General features: G+C 36.9%; 1 protein-coding gene across 1 annotated transcript; it reads left to right on the top strand.

Moving 5' to 3' along the window:
• Positions 1–296: 296 nt before the first annotated feature.
• LOC147563668 (uncharacterized) lies at positions 297–13044 on the top strand. The gene is made up of 10 exons (XM_086639536.1): positions 297–388; positions 506–610; positions 1246–1326; positions 1441–1492; positions 1667–1778; positions 1892–1946; positions 2018–2092; positions 12604–12657; positions 12752–12826; positions 12920–13044. The coding sequence occupies exons 2-5, from the start codon at positions 516–518 to the stop codon at positions 1763–1765; spliced, it is 327 nt and encodes a 108-aa protein (XP_086495662.1). The 5' UTR covers positions 297–388; positions 506–515; the 3' UTR covers positions 1766–1778; positions 1892–1946; positions 2018–2092; positions 12604–12657; positions 12752–12826; positions 12920–13044.
• Positions 13045–22383: the final 9339 nt, after the last annotated feature.

Raw genomic sequence — 22383 nt, 5'->3', positions numbered from 1 at the left:
CGACAGATCAAAGACATCAAGGAAAATTTTTCAGGAATTATATTCTCTCATGTGTCTAGGAATGGTAATAATTATGCAGATGCGTTAGCCAAATGGGGGCGTGCTCACGGGTGTAAGAAACTTTGGAGTGATGTTGTCTCTTTTTATTCGGATTTCTAGTTGGTATGTAATAGACGCTTGGTTTTAATGGTAATTTCCTTCACCAAAAAAAAAAAGCTAACTTTAAATTTGATTTGCCATTATTTTTGCATTTTCCAAAAGGCCACAAATGTGCTTCAACAAAAAAAGAAAAACCACAACTGTGGCAAACTCGTGGATGTGTTACACTACATATTCTATTTTAATGGGCGGGGAGGCACTTGGAGACTGCCAGCCAGGGGTAGTTCGGGTAATTTTCTAATGAGATAGGGATATTTTAGTATGATGTTCACTTACAAAATCGGAGTTTGCTTTATGCTGTTCAACTGTTTTAATTGTGTAAATTTTTTAATACTCTTCTTTCCAGTGATTTTAGTATGATTATTAAGGAACACCACGACATTACCTTGTTTCAATCAGCAGTTCAGCAAATCACAATCATTGGAAACACGAATCACGCCAACCTACAAAGGTTTCTGCCCAAAGTTTACCTGGGTTCTCTTGTTTCCTAACATTTTTCATACAAATAAGAGAAGGAAACAAAAAATTAGTTTATTCCTTTTTTACGTAAAGAAAACTATATGGGCAAATGTAGATCTATCGTGTCTGTGCCGTCTGGAAGAGAAGAAATCATGTTTATTGATGTGGGGGACGAAAGTTTGTGTTTGCTTGGCTAAAATGCAGCTTAAGTATGATGTTAAAACAATTTCTTAGACTTTGGAGTGTGACTTAGTAAAAGAACAATATTAGTTTACAAAGTTTTTTTAGGATTTCTTCTTAATTATGAACAAAGCAAGGATTAACAGATAATGGTCTGACAAATTTCAGATAAAGATCTTGCATCTAATAGAAATGAATCTCTTCTAGGTGTTTTTTAGGTGATATAAGACATGTCTTGACTTATGTGACGTCTCTTTATGGCCAAGATACAGGAAGTGAAAAATCTGATTTGTAGATCCAAACTTTAGATTTGAGTCGTTCGAATGATTATTGATCGATTAAAGTAGTTACTTCTGTTACCCCGGAGCTTGATCTTGAGTTGACATGGGGTCTTATTTTTTAACATGTTCAGGGTCGTGTTTCGAACATATTCTGTTAACTTGTTAGGTGTAAATCGATGGATGGAGAGGATTGTGAACCGTTCACTGACGTCTATTGGACCAAACTTTTACACGTAAGCAACGCCAGGTAATACAATTTGGAGCTTCATATTTCCCTGTTATTTATGACCAGATTCTTGCTCATTAGGGTGCAAACTGCTTCCCGCCTCTCATCTTATGCTGGGCATCTTTTCTTTTGTAGATTTGCTAAGAGAAAACTCGATGAGTTCAGTTTTCTTGGAAATTGTCTACAGGTATCATATGCTCCTCAGTTTGAAACCCTTTTAGACACAAAGGAAAAACTGGAATGCAGGAGAAAGGAAGTTTTATCACGATTGGATCTTGAGTTTTCTTCTTTGGGTGTACAATCTTTGTTTATTTGAGAAGCTTTTAAATTTTTACTTAATGTCTATATTTCCTAATTGCAGCAAGAAAAACCGTTGGGTCTAAAGCTCACAACCAAGATGACCTCTTCAAGCCTCAGTTGCTTCCTTCTCCAGCACAGCCCAGTACTTTTACCCAGATAGACTATACGGAAAGGTTAGTGATTTTGTTCAACTTTAACTTTGAGAACGTTTTTATGCATTTCAAGTGCTTCCGTTGTGATATCGAAGTCGAGATGGTACTAACGTCTTGTTTTCCTACTTCCGCAGAAATTTCGTGAACCAAGTTCATCACACTACATTCAGAACAGTGTCATTTAATGAGGTTAGTGCTTATGTTGTTATTGAACTGTCAATTCGGCGATTGTTTTTCGATTTTCTTTGGTGTATGTGTAGGTGATTTTTCAGGATTACTTCCCATCACAATCAATGAACGCGACAGATCAGTTTGTGCGGAATAAGCTTGATAAGGTAAACAAATCCCTGAATGTCCATCCCCTTCTGATACTACGAGTTTCAGCATTATCCTAAAATTGTACCATTCATATTTTCGTTAGATACAATCAAGTAGTTGTTGGGTTTTCCTCCTAGTGGGAAAACCTAGTTGGGGTTTGGATTAGGAAACCAAACCCGCGCCTGAGTCGAGTTTCTTTGGGTCGGTTACTTATGACGGTGGAATTAGGGTTAAGGGTAAGTCTATAAATACTTCCTTAATCTTAATTAGAAGTATGCAACACAATTAGAAACGCACAAGAGAAGAAGGGAGAGAAGGAGGTTGCCGAGAAGAGCGGGGCAGAACTTTTTCAGCACGCGCAGTCTTCGTTGTTCGGAAAATCCGACGGTGAGTTCTTCTCCAATTAAGCTGAAATTTGGCAGAACTGTTCTTGACATATTCGTCTAGTATTTGTACGGAGGGATCGTTGATTGGTCACCGGAATCCTAGTGAATTTAGGGTCGTTTTGGGCTGCAGATTTCTGGACTGTTTTGTTCTTTCTTGTGAGGGTTTCTCCGTGTTTCTTCGTGTTTGAGATTGATTCTTTTGGGAATAAACTTTGATGAGGAGATTCATGGGTTATGGCTTCTTGGTACGTTACCAGATTCTTGGGAGGTGTTCAGGATGTCTCTTTGTAACTCTACTTCCGAAGGAGTTATCTCAATGGATTTAGTGAAGAACAGTATCTTGAATGAAGAAGCTAGGAGGCAGTCAAATCCTAGTTCTTTGAGTTCAGATGTGTTGGTTACTGAATCGCGGGGGAGAAGTTCACATAGAGAATCGAAGAAGAACAGAAGCAGAAGCAAATCTAACAAGTTTGCTAATATGGAGTGTTATTACTGTCATAAGAGAGGGCACTTAAAGAAGAATTGCTGGTTGTTGCAGAAAGAGAGTAAGCAAGGAAAGAAGCAAGAAGATAGTGGAGAGAGAGTAACTGTTACTGAAGATGAGTTTCTTATACTCTGTGAGAGTGATGCTATTAATGTTGCATGTCATGAATCCAGTTGGGTTATTGATAGTGGAGCAACTACTCATGCTACATCACAGCGGGATTTGTTCTATTCCTATACTTCGGGTAGTTATGGTTCCGTGAAGATGGGTAATGATGGTTTGGCTCAGGTTGTTGGCATTGGCGATATTTGCTTGGAGACTAGTATTGGTACTAGGTTGTTGCTTAAAGGAGTTAAGCATGTCCCAGACATTCGGTTGAATTTGATTTCTACAGGGAGACTTGATGATGAGGGTTTCTATAGCTTATTCGGAGGGGGTAATTGGAAACTTTCACGAGGTTCTATGGTGGTAGCTCGAGGTGATAAGTTATCATCGTTCTACTGGATGAAAGCTAAGGTCTCCATGGATGCAGTTAATGCAGTGGAGAATGATGATGCCATGGAGTTATGGCATAAGAGACTCGGTTACATCAGTGAGAAGGGATTGTCTGTGTTATCCAAGAGGGATGCCATTACAGGTATTTCTAGTTTGCAATTACAAAAGTGTGAACATTGTTTTGCAGGGAAACAACACAGGGTCTCGTTCAAGTCTTCTGGATCTTCTAGAAAACCCGGGATACTTGATCTGGTGCATTCAGATGTATGTGGTCCAATGAAGACAAAATCTCTTGGTGGTGCATCATATTTTGTTACGTTCATTGATTATCACTCTAGAAAGTTGTGGGTTTATCTTATGAAGTCCAAAGATCAGGTTTTGAGTTATTTCAAGCAGTTTGTGGCATCGGTTGAGAGACAGACAGGTAAGAAACTGAAGTGCATTCGCAGTGATAATGGTGGAGAGTATTCTGGACCATTTGATGCTTACTGTAGAGAACACGGTATTCAGCATCAGAAGACGCCATCCAAGAATCCACAGTTGAATGGGTTGGCTGAGAGGATGGACAGGACGATTGTCGAGAGAGTTAGGTGTTTGATTTCACAGTCAGACTTGGCGCAGGCTTTCTAGGGAGAAGCTTTGAGCTCGGTTGTTCATGTGTTGAACCTGTCACCCAGTGCTCCGTTGGAGGGTTTTAGTCCAGAAAGGGTATGGACTGGTAAGGATATTTCTTATGGTCATCTGAAGGTCTTTGGGTGTAAGGCGTTTGTCCACATTCCCAAAGATGAAAGGTTGAAGCTGAAGATGAAATCGCGACAGTGTGTGTTCGTCGGTTATGGTCAGGATGATTTTAGGTATAGGTTCTATGACCCAGTGGAGAAGAAGCTCATCAGGAGCAGAGATGTTGTGTTCATGGAAGATCAAACTATTAAGGACATTGACAAGTCCGGAAATCCAGCTCAGGGTTATGAAGGTTTGATTGATTTGGAGGTTGCTCATTCTACATCTGTCGATGGTCATGTCGAGGTTGAGGTTCAAGTTGATACACCCGGTGCTGATGCTCCCGCACAAGAAGATGGTACCGGTGGTCATGGTGACGATCATGATGGAACACCAACTACCAAGAACCTCCTTACTGTTAGGAGATCTGAGAGAGGTCTGAGACGTTCGACAAGGTATGATCCTAGTGAATATGTGTTACTTACTGATGGAGGAGAACCTGAAAGCTTTAGCGAAGCTTTGGAAGATGAACATAAACATGAATGGTGGAAGGCCATGAGAGACGAGATGGATTCTCTGGAGGAGAACCATACATTTGAGCTGGTGAAGTTGCCTCAAGGTAAGAGGGCTTTGCTTAACAGGTGGGTGTATAGAGTTAAGCATGAGGAGACCATGTTGTTCCCTCGATACAAGGCTAGGTTGGTTGTGAAAGGATTCAGCCAAAGGAAGGGAATTGATTTCGATGAAATATTCTCTCCTGTTGTGAAGATGTCATCTATTCGGGTTGCAATTGAATTGCCAGCGAGCCTTGATCTAGAGGTGGAGCAAATGGATGTAAAGACTGCTTTTCTCCATGGGGATTTGGAGGAAGAGATTTACATGATGCAACCAGAAGGCTTTGTGAAGAAGGGCAAAGAAGACTATGTTTTCCGCTTGAAGAAAAGCCTTTATGGATTGAAACAGGCACCGAGACAGTGGTATAAGAAGTTTGAGTCAGTTATGGGGGAGCATGGTTATAACAAGACTACTTCAAATCATTGTGTGTTTGTTCATAGATTTAGTGAAGGTGATTTTATCATCTTACTGTTGTACGTAGACAATATGTTGATTGTGGGGAGGAATTCGAGGAGAATTCTGGAGTTGAAGAAGCAGCTCAGCAAGTTTTTCACCATGAAAGATTTGGGTCCAGCGAAGCAGATTCTTGGTATAAGAATTGTTAGAGATAGAGAGAACAGGTTGATTCACTTATCTCAGGAGAAGTACATTGAGAAGATACTTCAAAGGTTTTGCATGGACAAATTTAAAGTTGTCAGCACTCCTCTTGCTGGACACTTCAGATTGAGCAGTCAACATAGTCCGAGTACAGATTCAGAGCTGGAAGCTATGGAGAGGGTTCCATATGCTTCTGCAGTTGGTAGTTTGATGTATGCTATGGTGTGCACCAGACCTGACATAGCTCATGCGGTTGGTACTGTTAGTAGGTTTCTTTCTAATCCGGGGAAGGAACATTGGGCTGCAGTGAAGTGGATTTTGAGATATCTTCGAGGGACTTCTGGTTTGAAGCTTACTTTCGGAGGTGATGGACCACTACTGGTCAGTTACACTGACGCTGATATGGCTGGGGATGTTGATTCCAGGAAGTCTACTTCAGGTTACTTGGTAACATTTGCAGGGGGAGCTGTAGCGTGGCAGTCAAGGCTGCAAAAGTGCGTTGCACTTTCTACCACTGAAGCTGAGTTTATAGCCGCAACTGAAGCTTGTAAGGAGTTGTTGTGGATGAAGAATTATCTTGAGGAGATCGAATTCAATCAAGATAAGTATGTATTGCTTTGTGACAGTCAAAGTGCAATACATTTCGGCAAGAATTCGACGTTTCATTCGCGTTCGAAGCACATCGATGTGAGGTATCACTGGATACGAGATGTGGTTGCTTCCAAGGAGTTAGAGCTGGTTAAAGTTCATACAGACGATAACGGAGCTGATATGATGACGAAGGCTCTGCCGAAGGGGAAGCTGGAGGTATGCCAAGGGATAGCGGTGCTGGTTGTTCAGGAAGAAACAACAAGGCTGGCTGATTACAGGATTGTCAAGGATAGCAAGGCTGGATGTTTCCAGGGATGTCAAGAAGAAGTAGGGCTAGTTGTTCAGGGCTGTCGAGGAAAGCGGAGCTGGCTGTTTTCAGGATTGTCAAGGGGACAACAGGGTTGGCTGTTTCTCCCACCTAGTCGGAGGGAGAGTTTGTTGGGTTTTCCTCCTAGTGGGGAAACCTAGTTGGGTTTGGATTAGGAAACCAAACCCGGGCCTGGGTCGAGTTTCTTTGGGTCGGTTACTTATGACGGTGGAATTAGGGTTAAGGGTAAGTCTATAAATACTTCCTTAATCTTAATTAGAAGTATGCAACACAATTAGAAACGCACAAGAGAAGAAGGGAGAGAAGGAGGTTGTCGAGAAGAGCGGGGCAGAACTTTTTCAGCACGCGCAGTCTTCGTTGTTCGAAAAATCCGACGGTGAGTTCTTCTCCGATTAAGCTGAAATTTGGCAGAACTGTTCTTGACATATTCGTCTAGTATTTGTACGGAGGGATCGTTGATTGGTCACCGGAATCCTAGTGAATTTAGGGTCGTTTTGGGCTGTAGATTTCTGGACTGTTTTGTTCTTTCTTGTGAGGGTTTCTCCGTGTTTCTTCGTGTTTGAGATTGATTCTTTTCTGAAGGGTCTGAGTCTCGGGTGGACGTAGTCTGTAACTACTTTGCTTATTATAGTTGATTTGGTTGGACTACGAGTCCCGTGGTTTTTACTTCTCACATTGAGGAGGTTTTCCACGTTAAAAATCGTTGTCTTATTTACTTTAATTTCTTTGCTCATTGCTCCCACTATTCTTCTATATTATCCTCGTAACTAACACAAAAGGGAAAAACTCTTATATTTTCGCTGGGCCTAAGTGCTCGTTTTTCCCAACAATAGTGCCCTTCTAGAAACTGGGCAAGCCTCAAAGAAAGCACGAGTAGACAACCGAAGAAGAATCTGACTATGGTTTGAAAGTTTCTCAAGCTTAGTCTGTTGGTAATAGTATTTACACTTGCTTTAGCACTCCGTGACGAGTTAATGGCGGGTGGGGAGGCTATAACATGAGCAGGAGGAGCCGTAGTCGGAGTCGAAGTCCTGACAGGTTCGCAGGGGTTGAACCAAATGCTCAGTAAAATCCGTCTTGACTTGACAAGTGATATGGAAAGGAGGTATTTTGTGTTTGTTCATGATGATTTTTGGTTGGGTGTTGTAGTTAGAAGCAGAAAAGATGGTGTGGGGAAACTGTTACTAGTTAACCTAGAACTAGGGGGAAGGTGGTCAAATGAATTTTATACACATCAAGTAGTTGGTTTTTTCTAAGTTTTGATTTGAAGTGGTAAGTTATATTTATAGTTTGCTTGGTATGTAAGGTCGACACTATTGATAGTCGATATATATAATTTAGCAAATCCTTGTTGGTATCTCTCTCTCTCTCTCTTGGTCTCTCTTTATCTCTCTTGGTCTCTCTCTATCTATCTCTATCTTTATAATGTACATATGTTCTTGTTGAGTTCAAAATCTCAAGGCAGAGATGTTAATCCAGAATTTATGAAACGGACAAGGGTTGATCAAACCCTTATCAGTTGGTTAAACACAACACTATCCCCAGCCATTCTTGCTTAAACTCTAGAGTTTCAGCTTGCAAACGAGTTTTATGATTAGTGCTGTAAGTCTCAACACCTCTTCCATCTTCAAACTATTCAAAAACACTCTTTATCTATGAAGGAATACGTAGTGATCAAAGAAGTTTCCGATGCAAATGCTGCCTCCCATACTCCAGTACCAGATGTTGAATTAGTGTTGCATACATTGCGAGGATTGGGTCATGATTATGCAGCTTTTGTGACTGCGATTGAATCACGAGATAACTTACCAACCTTCTCTCAACTTCTACCTCTCTTATTTACTCATGAAATGCGTCTTGTTCAACAAACACAAACGCCTCCATTGCAGTTAACAGCTTTAGTAGCTAAGTCTCTTCCTGCTGCTTCAACACATTCAACCCTTGCTCGTCAATATTATAACTCGAGCAGAGGTCATGGAGGGCGACGGCTCACTAACAGAGGTGGTCGTGGCAGAGGCAGATGGCGAAATCAATTTCAAGGAAATAAATCACAGCCTATTCAAAAAAAATTAATTCTTGGTTCACCTTCATCTTTTCAGCAGGTTGTGTGTCAAATTTGTGGATGTGGGTGGTCACACTGCCTTCTTTTGTGATCATCGAGGAGATCAGAATTTCCAGCCAAATGATATTCCTCAAACATTCGCCGCCTATCAACAAATGGTGAATAATATGATCCTAATTATTATAGAGACTTGGGTGCTTCAAACCACATGACTAGTGATTCTACAATGATGGTAAATATGAATCCATACTATGGACAAGACCAGGTATCGATTGGAAACGGTGATCTCTTGCCCGTTGCGAACACTAGTAATGTTACACTTTGTTCTCCATCTCCCACCATCACTTTAAAAAATGTCTTCCATGTTCCATCTCTTACAAAGAATCTAGTTTTAGTATCACAGTTAACAAAAGATCAAGATTGCTTCGTTATTTTTTATAAAGATATGTTCTTTGTGCAGGATCAGGAAACGGGGAAGCTGATCCTTCACGGTCTTAACAAAGGTGGTATTTATCAGTGTTCCAACTTCCTGAAGAGAGAGGAGAGAGAAGTTCCCCATCAGGCGATTTTTTTCTTCTTCTCCTCTCATCTGAAACCCTTGGCTCAATCCAACACTATACTTAATCTTCATCCTTCTCATAGTTGATCTATCATAAAAAACCAGCAAAATATAGTTCTACACATCATTTCCACCTACTAATTTCACCCTAGTACTACAACAGAAGATCAACTCCCCCTCTTTTCCCCCAAATTGAAACCCTAATCCACTAAAACATCCACCAAATCCCACCAATACTACCACTAAATCTCACATGCAACTAACCTTTTACTCACTGCATACCTCAATAAATCCATAAAACACCAAATCAAAGCTCTACCCACTCAGACTTATCATCAAATCTCACAAAAAACTAATACACAGGACAAGAACAAAGCATCACCAGCAGCAGTGAGACTCTAGAATCGGCAGTTGGAGTTGGCACGGATCTAGAAATCAGGGAAGAATTTCTCAACTTTACACCTATTAAACATTCTTATGCTTAATCTTCTCGTGGGTTAAAGTGTGCCTCAATGATTCAGTCATAAAGGGCTGTCAATCTAATTTTAACTTTCTTAATTTTATTGTCTTTATTATCTCTCTCTTCTTCCAACTAGTTTATACGAACCACAGAAACACTGTTCTCAGATCTGGTTCATTGAACATCTTTAGCCAATAGAGAACAAACACCACATCTCGCTACCAATTTGAAGTCTTTCTCTTTCAATCTTTCAACACCTCTATCTCGACTCATAAATATCCTTTAAATCAATCTTGCAGGGCTACTTTATTTCCTCTTTTAGCGATTAGCAGTGCATCGATAGTGGATGAGCTTAGAGCTCATCAAATAGCAGTTTTTTTCATCCCTATCATAATAACCAATGACCTAACCCTAGGTTCACACATCTCCTCGATCTCAACTAAACATATATTCAACCTTCGATATCACCTTACCAACTTCCATTACTGCACCCAAAAAGTTCACAACTCCCGGAATCAAATTAGATTTATTTGGATCCATCGATTAACCTTGTGGCTTATGAGTTCATATCGTTTATCATATAAGAGATTTAATATAAGTATCAACTTACCTTTCGATCCTGGACGACACAATATTTCGAACATCAATCTCCACCTTTGCCATGTTGTTTTTTAATTCTTATCTCACTGCTCACTTTTTGATGATTACCTTTGTATCTGGTTATCTACTAGACTTAACTCTTTATCAAAGTTCCGTAACATTTTCACTTCCACCCCCTTGTCGCAATTCATTTGCGATTGCTTGTCGGATTAGCTGGGTATTTATACTCGGGCTATGTCGGCGATCCCATTTTCCAGGTATCTAACTTGTTTCTACTATGTAGAACTCGAGTGGATATGGTCTCTTTATATGGAGAATACTGGCGGGATAACTCGGAACCATCTAATGGTTCCATCTTACAGACATCCTCGTTTCTTCTGGAAACTGAGGATGTATGCTTAATCTATCTTCAATGTTACAGGAAGTTAGATAGAAGTTTCATCTCTTTACCAACCAGAAGGACTCTTAAGATCAAATTGCATATCATTCCCAAGAGGAGCTGCCAGAATAGCAAGCTACAGAATGAAGAATGCTCGAAAAATCGACGTTATCTTATGAATTTCTTCAGTTCTACTATTTTGTATTTCTACTTTACTTACTGTAATTTTGTGTTTCTACTTTGTTTGTTGTAATAGACTCTTTATCTTAATATATTACTCTTCAACAAAAAAAAAAGGTTCAAATATCAAAAATAATGTATGGCACATGAGATTGGGTCATCCCCATTCTCGTGCCTTTTCTCGCATCATTTCTAATAAAAGTCATGTTCCTTCGATTTCAAATGGTTTATATCAAAGTTGTATATGGCTAAGCATCATTGTTTATCGTTTAATCGTTCTTTCATAATTCTAAGACTCATATTTCAAAAATACATGGATATTTATGGGGTCCTTCACCCGTGACTTCAAACTTGGGTTTTCGTTATTTTCTTATTTTCGTCGATGATTTCATGAGGTTTACATGGTTGTATTTTATTAATGCTAAATCACAAGTGTTTGATTGCTTTAAAAACTTTCATAATCTACTTGAAAAACAATCTCCCACAAAAATTCAAATCTTTCAATGTGATGGTAGTGGGGAATTCACTTCGCATAGTATTCAAAACTACCTTCCAACACACGAAATTCTTCAACATCTATCTTGTCCTAACACCCCACAACAAAATGGGGTGGCAGAGAGAAATATTAGACATGTTGAATTTGGTCTAGCATTGTTACACCAAAGTCACTTACCAAAATCTTATCGTCCCGAAGCTTTCAGTACTGCAACCTATTTAATAAACAGGATGCCGACTTTTGTTTTACAAAACAAATCGCCTTTTCACACACTATTTCAACGTGAACCTGACTATGGTTTTCTCTGTGTATTTGGGTCTCTTTGTTACCCTCTTTTAACACCTTATCGTAAAAATAAGCTTGAATATAAGAGCTTACCTTGTTATAGTGAATCGCACAAGGGATATAAGTGTTTAGAACCCAAAACTTCACGCGTTTATATCTCTAGGGATGTTTTATTTGATGAAACCTTATTTCTCTATGATCTTCCTGATTTATCAAATATCAAGAATGAAGTTACGGTTAGTGAAGGTCCTTAATGGGTTTTCTTAGATACATCACTTCCACCTACTGAAATTTTTATCCAACAATCCTTGGTTACCAATCAACTTCCTTTTTCACCACCAAATAATGTCTCTTCCCTCAACAGTTCCTGATGCTATCGTTGATAGAGTTATGTCATCTTCTAACGAATCCCAATCTGAATCTCACACTGATATAGCACCGTTGCTGGAAACACCGACGGAGCCATCAGAATCTCCACCACTGATCCTTCCAACTCATCCTATGGTCACTCGGTCAAAGGAAGGTATGGTGAAACCCAAAATTTTGAAATCTATGATTGCAACTAAGCATTCTGTTTCATTTGCTTTGCTTTGCTTTGCTTTTTACTTGAGTTGCCAAAAAAGCCGAGTTGTTAAAGTGAAGCAAGGAAGGACCCTAGATGGTGTGAAGCTATGGCAGATGAATTTAATGCCTTGATGAAAAATAAGACTTGGACTTCGATTCCGCGTGATCATTCTATGAACCTTATTGGTTCAAAATGGATGTTTCGTATTAAGACCAAGAGTGACGGCTCGATAGGCAGATTTAAGGCGAGACTTGTTGCAAAAAGTTTCAACCAACAACATGGTATAGACTATGATAAAACATTTTCACCAATTGTTAAACCTGCCACGATCAGATTGGTACTTAGTATGGTAGTGACTTTAGGTTGGAAAAATCAACCAGCTAGATGTCAAAAATGCTTTCTTGCATGGGTTACTTGATAGATCTGTCTTTATGAATCAGCCAATTGGTTTTGTTGATGTGAATTATCCTGATCATGTTTGCAGATTAAACAAGGCATTATATGGCCTCAAGCAAGCTCCCAGGGCCTAGTTTCATCGTTTCACCACATATATTCTTTAAATTGGGTTTACGGCCTTTAAATCTCATGATTCCTTGTTTAAATACAGAACTGCTACTTCCATAACAATCTTGTTATTATATTTTGATGACACCTTAGTTACCGGCTCTGATTAATTAGTGATTTCTGAATTAATTTCACGCCTACATCAACAATTTTCTATGACAGATTTGGAGGAGCTTCATCATTTCCTTCGTATGGAAATACATCGCTCGAAATCAGGTCTTTCTTTTACTCAAACTCGTTATACACTCGAGTTATTAAATAAGCTTGAGTTGCTTAATTCCAAACCGGTTTTCACTCCTTGTTCAACCAGGAAAAGGTTATCAATTACTGATGGTCAGCCTCTTGGCGATGCAACCCTATATCAATCTCTAGTTGGTGGATTGCAGTATTAATCCTTAACTCAACCAGATACAAGTTATTCTCTGAATCAAGTGTGCCAATACATGAATGTCCTAACTGATCAACACTTTTGTTGCAGTTAAACGGATTTTTCGACACTTAAAGGCCACTCTTGGTCGTGATTTATATTTTGGCACTCAATCACACTCTCAAGTAAGGGATTTCAATTCTTAAGTTAATGCATACTCCGATGCAGATTAGGCGGGTGATCCCGACACGCTTAGGCCAGTTTTTGGTGGTTGTGTTTACTTTGTTTTACATCAAATTTTTTGGTCCTCGAAGAAACAACCGACGGTATCCAGATCTAGCACTGAGACGGAGTATAGATCTATGGGAACCACAACGATTGATATTGCATGGCTTCAGTTTTTACTTCGTGATTTGGGTATTACTATGAAGATTTCTCATACTCTTCATTGTGATAACATAAGCGCTACGTATATGGCGGACAATCCGATTTTGCACTCTCGAACAAAGCATATGGAGCTTGACAATCACTTTGCTCTAGAAAAGGTTAATCGAGGTGTTTTACGAGTTCAATACATTCCAACGCAAAACCAGATTGCAGATATTTTTACAAAAGGTTTGGTGAAATCTCGACACCAATTCCTTTGTAGCACGCTCTCACTTTACGACTCCAAAGTTTAGCTTGAGGGGGGGGGGGGGGGGGGGGGGGGGGGGGGCTAATAGAGCATATTGACTCATTCAACCCATAAGATAAGTTTAAATTTATTTTCTATTATATTTGATAAGTATATATCTGTCTAAATCTTATCTATGTAAATCAGTTATTAAAAGTCTATAAATATATAAATCTGACTACCTATTTTGACATCAGAGAATTCTACAATTTCATAAACTTACATAATTAAAAAATGGTTGTGTTTTGTCTATGAGTTCTTTGCTCATGAAATATTCATGTATGCAACAACTTTGGTGATATTTTATTTTTTATATGTGATTTGTTTTACATTTCTCCATGGACAAGTTGTAAAAAAGTTAGCGTTTTTAAATTGTTCATCGAGTTTTCAATACATCATAAAATAGACATTTTGGAGACAACTTATTCAATTCTGCTTGCAAAACATGTCCCTTAATAACTAAGAAGTAAGAAGTCCATAAATTACTAGTTTAAGGCAATACTTGAATTTGAGGATGCTCACTAGGAAAAGGATCCTAGCGGCTCAACCATTTTAATCGTTAAATTCTAGTTAAGTATGCAGTCGGACATGATTCAAAGAGAGACTCCACGTATTTCTGTAAGGATTAATTGATAATTTTTCTTAATATTGTCCCAGTCTATAACGACTCAGTGTCAAAAGAATTTAATTTGATGGTGTGTTTGGACGACCGAATCATGAATCCAAGTAGAGTAATATTTTTTGGTTTGTTTGGAAATTAATAAAAATCCTATGATTTGTTATTATTTGAGTATTTTTAAACGCTTTTTTAAATAAAATATTGAATAATTCTTGTTCTCGAAACTCTTTTTTTCAAATATCGTTTCATTTGAGAACCTTTCGTTTTCTTCATAATTTTTTTTTATAACTGTTTTTCAATTTTTTTTTCGTAAACAATTTTTTCCGTTTCTCCGAAGAAGTTCCTGGATGACAAGCCTAAACGTTATCTTATTGATAATAGTAAGGATATTGGTACTAATGAAAGCTTTGTTTTTGAAATAGTTAGATTTTTTATTCAAATCGCATAATATAAATCGGGGTGAACCGAAAACAATCTAGATATAGAAACAATTGCAACTGAAATAGACCAGACATAAACAAAATGGACCAGCGAAGACATCAATCCATTTAAACGAAAAACAATATTAATTTTGATATAATAAGATTTTGGGTTTTTTGAGCTTACCCCCTCAGAATTAAATGGTAATTGAATTTACCCCCTTCAGTAACTGGTAATTGAGCTTACCTTCTTGAATTTAGAATTTTTGTCAAAACTACTAAGGATATATTTAAGATGTGATAATAAAGTCAGAAAGTAAAGTAACATATAAACAAAATCAATCTTTACTAATCATATTCCTGACCAAATCAAACAATAAAATGAGGTAGAATCTCTAATATGAATCATATTGAAGAATAGTTGTTCTTGGTAGTGGCAATTATTTCACGTACGCCAAACATAGCCTTTGTATTTTTGTCACTAATAGTAAATCGAAGGGGGTAAGCTCAATTACCCATTATTGAGGGGGGTAAACTCAATTACCAATTAGTGACAAGGGTGTAAGCCCAAAAAACCCTAAGATTTTTCTTGCATATTTTGGAGCAAGGGCCACTGCTAAACAATTTTGATGATTTTGAAGGTGGAGGTTTTAAGAATATAGAAAATGGAGGTTTTAAGAATATAGACTTTTGATGAACTTAACGTATACGATTTGGAGCAATCAATAAGATTTTGCATTTCTTGAATTTTCAACCACGTCATGATTAAACATATCTGGTGACTTGAACAAACTTATGTTTTTTTTAATTGATAAGTAGAGTTAAGGACCAAAAGACTCTCACCACGACATCATCTTCAAGTTCCCATAGACCTAGAATGAAGAAACAAATTTCAACATTCTAAATCGACCTTTTTTTTTGTCGAACTCCATCCTAATCACCCTCGTAATCCAATTGAGATTTTCTCTACCTAACCTTTTACACAAGTAACCATAAACCTAATCAATAGAAAGAAGGCACAACAAGAGTTTCAGCCCAATAACATATCAAATTTCTGATCATAACTTAACCCATGAAGCTACGGTAACTCGAGATCGGAGAGAAGAAATTCCAACTCTTTCTTCTAGCACTCAGATCTACCGAGTCAAAGCTTCAAGATCCCTAATTTTATTTCATCTGGTTTTAGGAAAAATAAAAATCCCTCTATCGTTTCAGCTTCTTTTTGCTATTAGATATGTTGATAACCTCTCTATATAAGGATTCAAGATCCCCCAATTTTTACTTCATCGGTTTCATGGATAAACATCTCACTAGCCTTTTCATCTTCATCTATTTGTTCATCTTCAAGATCATAGACACCTAAGACTTTAATCTATTCCTCAACAGATCAACTTTTCCTTCGTTAATTACACTTAATCAAAAACCTAGATCCAAGGCTCTCCATTACCTAACAGACTCGAGAAGCTTGATCGCGAAATATCAAATCATAGACTCTATTTCTTTCATTCAAGCAGATCACAAGGAATCAACCAACCATAGGCAAAGGAGCACAGGAGAAGTACATGCAAAGCATAATTTGAATCGTTCTACCAAGGAAAAACTCTAAACTATGTTAATTTTTAATTTAGGCGCGATGGTTGTTTTCTAAGTCTTATTAGCAACTCGTTAGTCTTCTCAAAATATATTGGGCTCAAATGTTTGATTTAGATTCAAAGATCATCATCTTTGACAGTTTAATAACTCCAATAGAGACTTTAGTATCTTCATCATCTCTGAGACAACCCATAGAAAAAGAAACATTAGGTGAATATTTTGGTAGGAGGTCTAGACTTCTTTATCTCGATTTTGTTTGTGTACCAGTCATGCTAAACATTAATGCCTACTTCGTTCATATTTCTTTTCCTCGTTATATAGTGTTACCTTGTTGTCCACCCGCTAACGATCAGCTATGCATTCTAGTTTCATCCATCTTTAACCGAAATCAGTTTAGGAACATTAATCATCCAATTGCTTGCCACTTTTGCCTCTCAATCAACCCAGTAATAAAAAGCACTTATTTCAACTTTACCTTCGACCCGGACTACACTATATTTCGAATATTAATCTCCACCTTTGTTGTGCAGTTTTTATTGCTTATCTTCCAGCTCACTTTTTGTTGATTACTTTTGTCTTTGGTGATCAGATAGATTTAACTCTTTATCCAAGTTCCGTAACATTTTCACTTCCACCCCTTTTCGCAATTCATTTGCGATTGTTTGTCGGATTAGCTGGGTATTTATACTCGGGCTATGACTGTGATCCCAGGTGTCTGGCTTGTTTCTACTTTGTAGAACTTTTTTTTTTTTTTTTTTTTTTTGAATAATGTGATTGAATTTATAAAACGAACGAAAAACGAATTATGTACAAGCCAAAAGGCCGAAAAGAAACAAGAAAAAAGAAACAACTAAAAAAGAAGAAAGTAAAACCCATCGATATTACATCGAAGAAATGAAAGCCCCCCAATTCCCCACTATGTCCGAAAACGATCTATATTTAACCTTCGGATTGTTACGGCTCCAATGGTAGATAAAGCACTTAGCTGAAAAAATTATGTCCTCCACTGACCCCTGCTTGTCGGAAAAGATGACTGAGTTTCTAGAGATCCAAATTGCCCACAGAATAGCTTTAGGTATCATGCTTATGATCGGGTTTCTCCCTTTTAGCCCTCCCCACGCAGCCAAGAGATCTACAACGGAAGCTGGGGTAACCCACGACACCCCCACCGAAGCTAAAAAGTACCGCCAAACATTGTACGACATATCACAATGTATAAAAAGGTGCGAGCTTGACTCCTCATCTATCTTACACATTGGGCACCTATTAGGGGTAGAACATCCATGCTTTCTCAACAAGTCAATAGTAGGAACCCGATCTAAACACGCCGCCCAAAGAAAGAAAGATACCCTCTGAGGAACGGTCCGCTTCCATATATCCAAGAACACCTTAGCCTCTCGGTGTGAGAAGTTAGACAGGGCTTCATAGCAAGACTTAACGGATAGATTCTTATTCTTCGAGTTCATCCATTCCATTGTGTCTGCCTCGTTGGATAAAGAGAAACTACCCAAATACCCCATTAAACGATTGAAGTCATCTACTTCCCAATCTCTTAGACTGCGCCTCAACGGAATTGTCCATACCCCTCCCACGGGATCATAGAAATCGGTAATCATCCCGTCCTTGTTCGAACAAACTCGAAATAAAATAGGAAAAGCCACACATAGAGGTAGTTCTACTAACCACGTGTCCTGACAGAATTTGGTATACTTTGTAGAACTTGAGCGGATATGGTCTCTTTATATGGAGAATACTGGTGGGGTAACCCGGAATCATCTATTGATTCCATCTTGCAGACATCCTCGTTTCTTCTTGAAACTTTGGGTGAATGTTTAATACATCTTCAATGTTACAGGAAGTTAGGTACAAGTTTCATCTGTCAATCAACCAGAAAGACTCGCAAGGTCAAATTTCATATCATTCTCAAGAAGAGCTATCAGACTTGCAAGCTACAGAATGAAGAACGCTCTACAAATAGAAGTTATATTGTGCAATTCCTCAATTCTGTTATTTTGCTTTTCTACTTTGTTTCTTGTAATTTTGTTTTCTACTTTGTTTATTGTAATAGACTCTATATTTTAATGCATTGCATTTAAACAAAAAAAAAAAGTTAAGGACCGACCTGTTACAAAAGCCCAAAAATCAAAAAACCAAAAAATATACAGGAAAATAGTATAGCCACATCCCTTTCACACTCGTGTTGTTCCTCTCGTATCTCCACTAACTATATTAGTAAGCTCAACCGGCAATTGATTGTTTACTAGGATTGTCTCAACATCTGGAGAAGTCAACCGCTTGGTTTGCTTCCTGATAAATGTGTCTTACCATACACCCACTTATGCTTACAAACATAAACAATATCGACATAAACATTTTGGACAATCAATACAAAGTAAATTTACTTCATCCTTTTTTATTTGTTTATGATCAAAAATAGGAATCAGAAAATTGTTTTGTAAACTTATATCCATTTTTTCGTATTTTGCTTCTTTTTTTTCAAATAAATTACATACAACCATTTTCGCTGTGTTACTGAGAATTTGATTTTATTAATGATTCCTTAAATCCTAATTTTCCATTCAAATGTGTGAAAGCTTAGACGGATATAAAGATAATGAAATTTGGTTCTTCAATAGTTAAAAGTAAATTATTATGACGCCCTAGCGGGTGAGAAAACGTTTTTAACAAAATGTTTTAGTTTCCTTCAATATCTTAATTTCATAAGAACACTCTAGATTTAATGGTAGAATTCAAATTATAAAGGAACAATAGTATAGCCACATTCCTTTCAAACTCGTGTTGTTCCTCTCCTATCTCCACTAACTATATTAGTAAGCTCCAACGTCTTTAACAAAATGTTTTAGTTTCCTTCAATATCTTAATTTCATAAGACCACTCTAGATTTAATGGTAGAATTCAAATTATAAAGGAACAAACGCAAAGGAATTGATATAGACACATGAAAATGACTTCTCTTTATATACATGATAAGTTAGATATGAACTTAAGCATGATAAAAGAAAATGTTTGTATGGGTTTTGTGCTCATGACATATTCGTATGAATGCAGAGAGCATTAGTTAAGTTTTAAATTTGATTTGCCATTATTTTTACATTTTCCAAAAGTCCATAAGTGTGGCAAACTCTTGGAGTTGTTAGTTGTTACAAACTTACACTACATATTCTGTTATTTTCTCGAGAGTTTATTTTTTATGATTTTTACAAACAATTAAACTACCTGTCAACTCAACCGACAACCAACCTCAAAATGGAAACACAATCCAACATAGTTCGCAAGCCTAAAAAAGAGATACCCTAGTGAGCAACAAAAAGTTTTATACACGCAAAAGGATATTGACATCCAATACGTTCTTATAGTGTGATTAATACTAATTTCTACCTATTGAGAAGTTGCAATTTCTAACCAACACTAATTTGCGACATTTATGAAATTCACTACATGTTGATTTATATGTTAGTGCAGCAAAAAAAACACCATGAAAACATAAATATAGATATGTTGTTAGTTCTAATTAGAATTCCTCCACACTGATTGGAGTAGTGAGAGATTTACAGTGATGGTTGTTCAATAAAAGCAAGATTGACAATTTGACTTCTTTGCTTTGTTGTGTTCGTCGTGACCAGCTTATTAGATGTGTTGAAATTTGAAAAGAGATTATTTTGTCGTGAAGGCATGTTTTTCAATTGAAAATGAGTTGTATTTTAAAGCTTCTCTAATCTCTTAGGATTCCCACATTTGATTTGATATTCCTTCTTGGTTTTCGTTTTGATGCTTGATGCCCTTTGAAGCTTTTCAATTTAACTTAGTTGGTGTCTTTTGAGTAATGAGTTCCTTAGTTAAATTTGTCATTTTAATTTCCAAAAACAACAATAACACATGAAAATATATTGAATTTTGTCCACTTTTACTATAGTAGTGGTGTCCAAGTAAAGTTTTATAACGCATTTGATGTGTTGAAGAAGATTGGTAAGAAGTAGGACGGAAACTATTTTGTTTCAAAAAGTCACAAAATATAAAAAGAAAATTATAAATCTAGAAATTCTACACGTTGGATCGGGAAAATAGTTGATGATATGGACATTTGTATTCCATAATCTTGAAACAATATCAACATCTAAATTGGCATTGTGTAGGCATGAAGGCTTGATTGTCGGATTTATACGCATAAAATACCTGTTATAATTAGGCCTCATTTGATTACACATATTATCTCAATAGCTTTATTTTCAACCCTTAAATAAAAGTGTTTCGAGATCACAAAGGAGAATTTGTATTGGTCGTGACAAAAAGCATATTGGCATCAAGTGCACTTGAAGCAGAGGGGAAGGCAGCTAGACTAGCTGTAGAAAAATGATCAAACCCCAATTATTATTGAAGGAGATGCGTTGGGGTGATCAAATCCTGCTCGTCGTTTGAAACACAACCACCCTGGAAAATAAGGTCAATAATAACCGAAATTCATGCCGAACGTAGTTTACGGAATGATATTATGTTCTCATTTTGCCCACGAGATCTAAATCGTGCGGCGCATATATTAGCGAAAGAAGCTATCATGGTAGGCTTGTTTAATTCGTGGGAGTTTCACCAGATCCCAAATTGCATTGTAAGCCAGTTGGTGACAGACAAAACCAACATTTATTTTGATCCAATCAATGAATAAATGTTAAGGTTGTCGCCTTATTCATAAAAAAAAAAAGTACTTGGCATTACGCTAATTAAATTGTTTGGAACAACATAATAAAAAAGCTTCCTTTTTTGACAAAATTTATTTGAGACCTTGGTAGAAATTGGTTTATTATGTATTTTTGTTTTTCTTCTATTACATACTCAAGCAAACTTTGATGATAAAACTTGTTCTGCGAGCATGTTTTCGTATCTTACAATTTCACGTCTTTCGTGTGCATACTGTTGTTCTTAGAGCTTGTTTCACTCGCAATTTGTAATTTTTATTATACAAAATCGAATTGAATTAGGACTATCCTAAACAAGTTAGCATAACTTTTGGTGTAAATGAAGTATCCCTCCGTCTCAAATTAAGAGACCCAGTTTCCCTTTTGGTTTGTCTCAAAATAAGAGACTCATTTCCCTTTTTATCATATAAAATTCATTAAATTTCCAACATTTACCTTTACCTCTATATTACACATTTGTGCTCAAATATATATTGGCCAACAACCAAAAAGGTAACTAAATCAAAATTACTTAACTAAGAATACTTACTTAATTTTTTTTTTACTATGAATATTTTGTTCTTTGATTTTATTCGATTAATACATACAAGAATTAAAAAGAAACAAACAAATGAAATTAAAAAACAATGACATTAATTGTTTAAAAATTGACTAACAAATACGTGGAAGTAAGAACTTTGTCAGACCATTGTTTCAAACTTGATTCTGAAGAAATTCTAAGACATTATCTAGTAAAAGACGGTCACATTCAAGTTGAGAAGGAAGATTTCCATTGTTTTCTATCGCGCGAGAATAAAGTTGTCGTTTCACTAATTGTACCTTTCCGTAGTTTGCCACTATCACTTCTTATCCAGAGGTAATCTAGAATATTTTGACGTTCTTGATTTGAAACTTTTTTCTTGGAACCAAAGTTAGAGGGATTCAAGTGGAGATCGGACATCGAGAACTAAAGAGATTTAGAAAGTATGGACTTGAATTTCCAGTTTGGTAAACAAAAAACTACTCTAGCTAAAGGGTACACTGTGTATGAAGATGAAAGTCATGACATATATAGAGCTCAAATTTTTGTATTCTTTGTCTAAATCAAGTTTTGGCGGCATACTTTTTGATTGATTAAATCTAATTTTACTCTCAAAAATTAAATTTAAGTTTCAACCAAATTTTACCTCCAAAAGATTTAAATTTAAGTTGGATCTAAATTTACCTCCAAAAAAATTTCAAGTTTCAACAATTTTTTTTGTGAAAATATTTGTGTCAATGGAGGAATTCTGTAGAAGTCTATTTGTATTTGCTTGATTATTGGTAACAATCTAACTTGGAAAAAAAAAATACCATCCAATTTAAAAGAAAAATATCATCTAATATTAGGAACAATTTATATTGTTACCCAAAATAATTTGACCATTAAATTGAAATCCAATTTTCCTCCACCTATTTTCGGTAAAGAAAATCATTTTAGATTTAGTCTAAAAAAAGAATCACACAAATCTTGAACATTAAATGAGGGTATAAGTGGAAGAAAAAATACGTGAAAATTTTGAAGGAATTTGCCTATGACT

This window comes from Eschscholzia californica, unplaced genomic scaffold (genome assembly GCF_041429995.1).
Source record: "Eschscholzia californica isolate CP2 unplaced genomic scaffold, dmEscCali1.0.p SCAF_1, whole genome shotgun sequence".
Classification (NCBI taxonomy): Eukaryota; Viridiplantae; Streptophyta; class Magnoliopsida; order Ranunculales; family Papaveraceae; genus Eschscholzia; species Eschscholzia californica.
Note: the sequence above shows the minus strand (reverse complement) of the source record. Positions and strands in the feature narration are given on the sequence as shown.

Bases quoted from the DNA above. Each gene is read 5' to 3' on its own strand.
- LOC147563668 (XM_086639536.1), top strand. From the start codon at position 516: ATGATTATTAAGGAACACCACGACATTACCTTGTTTCAATCAGCAGTT. The intron at 611-1,245 runs GTTTCTGCCCAA...TTAACTTGTTAG, and splicing joins AATCACGCCAACCTACAAAG to GTGTAAATCGATGGATGGAG. The intron at 1,327-1,440 runs GTAATACAATTT...TTTCTTTTGTAG, and splicing joins TTACACGTAAGCAACGCCAG to ATTTGCTAAGAGAAAACTCG.